Genomic DNA, 6,000 nt, shown 5'->3' with positions numbered 1-6,000 from the left:
TTCCTAGTAGTATAACATTTTTTATTTTATTTTTATTCATTTATATTTATAATTACATAATGTGGCTTTTTAAACAATAGTGTTTAAGATTAACAGAATCAACAATTTAACAATAATGTAAAAATGTACACGTAATATCCATGAATGAAAAGGTGGTATTGGTACGAGTGATTATTAACGATATGGGCACATTTATTGCAAAGATGGAACGACTCAATGACAAAAAAAAGGTCCCCTGGAGCTTATATAGTATCACCTGGAAAACCAAAAAAAAGTCACTCTAAAAGGCGTAGGGGCATCAATCTGATCTTCAATTATTTTCTTGTTAAAATAAATACGACATTTCAGTGATTATGTGGTTAGATGGGCAATATTTATGTGGAAAACAGAGAACCAGTTCTAGACTTTTTTTTTAAACCAATGTGAGCCGCGAGGGGATTGGCTCTACACAAAACTGTCTAAAAAGCTGTCTGCCCCAACCCTCCAATGACTCCAATTACCAGCAATAATTGGGTGCAATACAGATTTACATTATTAATTACAGTCTACAGATAACATACAATAACCTCATTATTGGGATACCTATGTCATATTTATAGAGAACCTACTACCTAACTACCGTGGCAGAGTTGGTTTGTAAGTTTGAAGGTACCTATAAATAATAAATATTAAGTGTAGAAATTTGCCAAAAATTTAATATGGGTTAACCAAATATCCCAATATGGGTTAACCAAATATTCATTATCTACTGATCACGCCCCGTAATAGCATTATTGTGATCAAATTAATTGTTAGCTAGGGTTATATAAATCCATTATTTATTTATTTAGTGGTTTCTTGCTGTCAACACTATGAATTTCATCCATGATCATTGGTTAGTTATTAAATCGTGAATAAACATTATATACTTTTGCTGTTAACGAATGTTGAATAAATCAACAAAACATTAATATTTAATGCTCAACCCATTTCTGCTCCAAGGTAGGTACTAAATATACCATTTAGCCAATATCTATTTTGCTGTAATTTTAAGTTCTGCCTGTATAACAATAATATTATTTATTTTTATTAAGCATTTAATATATTTATTATTTGTATGTTCATTTCCGTCTGTTATTACATGTTTTATTTTTGAGAACAAAACCAAATTAGAAACAAATTATTTTTATTCTATTGAACGAATTTCTCTACAGTACGATTTTTTTTTTTGTTGCCCATGGGTAAATTGTAATATGGAAAGTTTCAGTGTATTTATTTTCAACTCAATTTAAAAACATGGAGTTGATAGTAAAATTTTCGTTATTCTTAATTTTTATTTTTAGTGGATAAATAAATGTATTGATTTTTCAATGATGTGTTTTTTATTTAATTTTAATTTTTATGTATGTGTACACGATAAGTAGAAATATTTCTTTGATTTTAATCTTCAGCATCTTTTATGATAAAAAAGAAATCTAGTTGGTGCATCAGAGAGGACAAAATTTAATATTTCCAGTAGTTTTCGAAATGACAGAGAAAAACCTATAAAAAATAAGGCAAAACGTAAATTATTACGTAAAATTATCTTGTTTTTGGTGTAACTCAACAGAATAACCGTAGATGGGTACATGCAATTTTCACTGATTATTTATATAACCATTTTCTATATACTACAACATTTTCAAAATTGTTTGACTATTTCTAAGTTAACAAATATTCAATTTTTATTAGTGTTTTTAAAAATACTATCGATAAAAAACTTTTGGCACAGTAAAAATACTTAAATATGTAATGCAAAGCTTATCATAAGTTTTCATTAGAGAAAATGAAAAAAAAAAAAGTTAAGCATAATATTACAATATTTTTTTTCTGAGATTTCTGAACTTGTCAGAATAATGAAAATTTGCAAATTATTTTGAGTTTTCTAAATAAAACTTCTGTTTGAGGAATTCATATATAATTTCTTTTTATATACAAGATTTTAAAAAGAATACAAGATTCCTCTTAATTTTGGTACATTTAACACAAAAAAAGGAGAAGAACCACAGTAAAATAATTATTACTATAAAAATGAATAGGTACCTAGATAGAATTAATTTTTGCATAAAACATTGAATTTGCATACCTATTATCCTTATTGGTGATTTTTTGGTAACTGTATGAAACATAAAATACTTACAAGGATTATTGAATTGAATTTAGAAATTGAAAAGCCTTAGCTATATAAATTGAACATTTTGTAAATTTGTATGGGTAATTATTCTTCTTCTTCTTCTTCTAGTAAAACGGCCGCTAGGACCATCCCGTCAAACATCCCTCCCTCCAGCCATCTCTGTCGGGTGCTCGTTCTTTCCAATCTGATCCTCCATCTAAGGTACTTACATCTTTTTTAACCAGATCTTCCCATCTCATACGAGGTCTTCCCAAAGGTATCTTCCCAGCTGGATATTTCTCTAACACTATACGTAGTAAGGGATTCTGACTACGCCAAGCATGTCCAGCCCACTTTAGTCTTCTACTCCTTATTGTCTCTAATATATTTGGCTTCTGGAAAAGTAATCCTAGTTCATTATTCGTTCTTATCCTCCACTCATTGCTATTGCTATCTTTCATCGGACCATAAATCTTCCTTAGAACTTTTCTTTTCCATATTATCAGCTTTCTTTCATCTTCTTTCAGTAGTGGCCATGTTTCCGCTCCGGAAGTTATAAATGGGCGTAGTAATTTCATATATAACTGTATCTTAAGCTCCCTCGATAACGATCTCGATCCTAGCAGTTTTTCTAGTCCATAGTAAGCCCTATTGCCGGCAAGTATCCTCGCTAATATTTCCTTGGCTATCTCATTATTTTCAGTTAAGACTGACCCTAAGTACTTAAACTGCTTGGCTCTGTTGAAAACATAGTTTCTTACATTCAAAGATGGGTACACACCCGCAGTTTCTCGTCTGCCAACGACCATATACTCTGTTTTAGTTTCGTTTATCTGTAGTCCTACTTCCGCTGCCATTCTTTGTAGACGGTCGAACAGTGATTTCAGTGCATTTGGTGATTCTTCCATTAATACAAAATCGTCCGCGTACGCCAACAGGCCTATTGGTGAGTCCTACAGCTTCACTCCTTCGTTGGGTCTAACGTTCATTGCTCTTATAACTTTCTCTAACACTATATATAGAAATTCGCTAGATTAAATCGGTTTAAAATTATCCCACATTATCTTGAACCGGGATAATGAACCATGTAAATGATATGGTGCAAACATCCCGGTGCATTATTTTTTACACCGGTTTAGTCTAGCGAATTTCTTATATTAAAGAGCACCGGTGACATTGAGTCGCCCTATCTCAGACCCGACTTTACTAATATTGGCTCCGTTTGGCTACTTCCAACTTTGACTTTAATGAATGTCTCCATAATACTTATCTCCACTAACTTTATCAATTTTTGTGGGAAGTTAAATTCTCTCATAACGTTAATTAAACTTTTTCGATGAATACTGTTATATGCTTTCCTAAAATCAAAGGATATGGATTTCTTTGTCAAATTCCCAAGTCTTTTGGAATATCTGCCGAAGAACAAATATTTGATCCGTTTTTTATATTCCGGGTCTAGAACCTTACTGGTAGTCACCAATAATTTCCTCCGATTTTTCTTTTAATTTTGATAAGACGCAGTTAGAGAATACTTAATATGTCACATTTAAAAGAGCTATGCCTCGATAATTATTACAATCTTGCCTGCTTCCTTTTTTATAGATCGGGCATATCATAGTTGTTTTCCATTCCTCTGGTATTTTGTTCAGATTTCCAGATCTGGTTTATCAGTTTCCCTATCATATTTAGCAGTTCTTCTTCTCCATATGGGTAATTATTATTATTTTTTAAATATAATTTTGATATTATTAAGTCAAAGAGAAACTTACGAGTTACGAGTTAACTTGTATTACATTTTGGAAGTCTTTGACTCATTGAATATATTTTAATATAAACCTAAAAAATTAAAAAGTACTTTCATATAAAATATAAAAATTATCATATATAGAAATTGCAAATCTAAACATTTGGGCAAAATTGCATGTATTTATAGTTATTCGTTGTTATAGGTAATATTGTCTAAAACGTGTGTATTACTACATTTTTTTAAAAGTTATTCAGTAAATTACTAATCTTTATTACTTGTGACCCTCAAAGTACCAACTAGATCCAATAAATCTAAAATCTCCAACAAAGTTAAAAATCTATGAACTTTACTGTGCCAACCAAATGTGGTAACTAATAGATACAAAATGAACAAGAATCACTGTAAAATCAATACTTTCATCGCCATAATCAGAGTTTAAATTTGTATTACTCAATTTAGTATCAACACAAAACTTATCAAAAGTCACAAATCGTTGAAATCCATCTGTATGCAGTTTTCGACAAGTATTATGATCAATATATTTAAAATAAGTATTAATTTCATGTTGTGTGCCATTATGCGAGCCGTGAACAACAACCTTTAAAAGTATGAAAAAGCGTTATGATACAATATAATTATAATAAAGGTATAATATTAATATCTTATGTTGGTTTCTGTCATGTATTAAATTGTATTTTTAAATAAAGTCCAACTAATCAAATTTTTAATTTTGGAAATGGAACGATTATGAAATAAGAATAGAATACGAGGTAAATGGGATGTACTAAGAAGCAATGTGGTCCATTTTGTTCATATTAGAACGGAAAAATTGTTTATACTGCAGAGCTCAATTCGAAAGTAATTTAAAGTTAATTTTTTGAATTTTTATGTACGTTGCTCAGAGAAAATTGTAACGTCAATTTACTTAAAGGGACTATATTTCCACAACTTTACCATTTTGACCAACATTTACTGGATGAATTGTAAATTTGTTTACTTAATTTTTAACTTAATAGCAGTTGGTTTTCGGAATTTATTATTAGTTCATCGATTTGAAGCTAGCACCAAAATATATTGACTTGTGTGGATAACTTAACTTTAACCACCCACGACTTTTTAGAAATTAAACCAGACAACCAACTTTAAATTATTTTTTATGTATTCAATAAAACTACATACCTAGGTACTATAATATATAATACAAAATATTTACCATTCCTTTATCTCCATTCTCTACTTTATATTTATTATTCCAATCGATGCAAACAGGTTCAAAACCATGTCCATACGAAATTTTTTTCGCTAACACAATAACAGCAATATCATTAGCATATAGCCCATCTAATCCATTAAAACCTTCATTCAGGTAAATCTTTTGTACCTGTACAATTGATTTTGTTTATAATATTATACATATCATACATATTATTTGTACACGTTGAATTATTAATAACTTACAAATATTATTCGATCAAAATTAAAGCCATTAGCTTTAAGATTTATTGTCATTTCTTCATTAATAAATACTACATATTGTTCTTTTTTTATTGATATTTGCTTAGACGACATACCTTTTTTCCAAAAACAACTTGCCACTAAAAAGTTATTTGATTAATTATTATTCCTTTTTAAATGCATAGTACAATGATTTTACCAGAAATGATTACATCTGGAGAAATAATTGTTCCTCCACACACCAAGAAATAACCAACACCATCAATTCGTTCTAATATATAAACCATAAGCTCCTCAAAGGGTTGTTTTTTCTCATTGTTGATCAACGTACCGTTACTGACTTGCACTCTACCGCAATCTAAATAAATATTAGGTAAATTACATGTGATATTTGATGTTCTATATTGAGATTAATATGCGTAACTCTAGAATCTATTAATTATGACACAGACATATAAAAAATATTAAATGTCATATAGCTATTATTTTGTACTTGTGGTCGTATTTGCTCCATACTCATATCGAGCACACAACTCTTTGGGCTCATCTGAACCATCTGAACAATCCTTACGACCATCACAAACCCACGACCATTCGATACACAGTCCATTTGAACAATAAAATTTATCCTCAGTATTTCTATAATTATATTCAAATGTGTAACAAA

At 29.8% G+C, this 6,000-nt stretch overlaps 2 protein-coding genes across 2 annotated transcripts in view; both read right to left on the bottom strand.

The window, feature by feature from the left end:
• LOC100575039 (mannan-binding lectin serine protease 2) overlaps positions 1 to 6,000 on the bottom strand; it is a 24,452-nt gene that overhangs the window by 8,136 nt on the left and 10,316 nt on the right. The window lies entirely within an intron of this gene.
• Positions 4,071 to 6,000, bottom strand: part of LOC100572703 (suppressor of tumorigenicity 14 protein homolog) — a 6,154-nt gene continuing 4,224 nt past the window's right edge. Inside the window, exons 3-7 of the mRNA XM_029488993.1 lie at positions 5,827 to 5,972; positions 5,533 to 5,691; positions 5,337 to 5,473; positions 5,092 to 5,259; positions 4,071 to 4,476 (exon numbers count right to left, since the gene is read on the bottom strand). Of these exons, the coding sequence (XP_029344853.1) occupies positions 4,225 to 4,476; positions 5,092 to 5,259; positions 5,337 to 5,473; positions 5,533 to 5,691; positions 5,827 to 5,972 (862 nt within the window). The 3' untranslated portion in view covers positions 4,071 to 4,224. The remainder of the gene's footprint in view (positions 4,477 to 5,091; positions 5,260 to 5,336; positions 5,474 to 5,532; positions 5,692 to 5,826; positions 5,973 to 6,000) is intronic.

This window comes from Acyrthosiphon pisum, chromosome A2 (genome assembly GCF_005508785.2).
Source record: "Acyrthosiphon pisum isolate AL4f chromosome A2, pea_aphid_22Mar2018_4r6ur, whole genome shotgun sequence".
NCBI classification, from domain to species: Eukaryota; Metazoa; Arthropoda; class Insecta; order Hemiptera; family Aphididae; genus Acyrthosiphon; species Acyrthosiphon pisum.
This window is presented reverse-complemented; position numbering and strand designations above follow the sequence as displayed.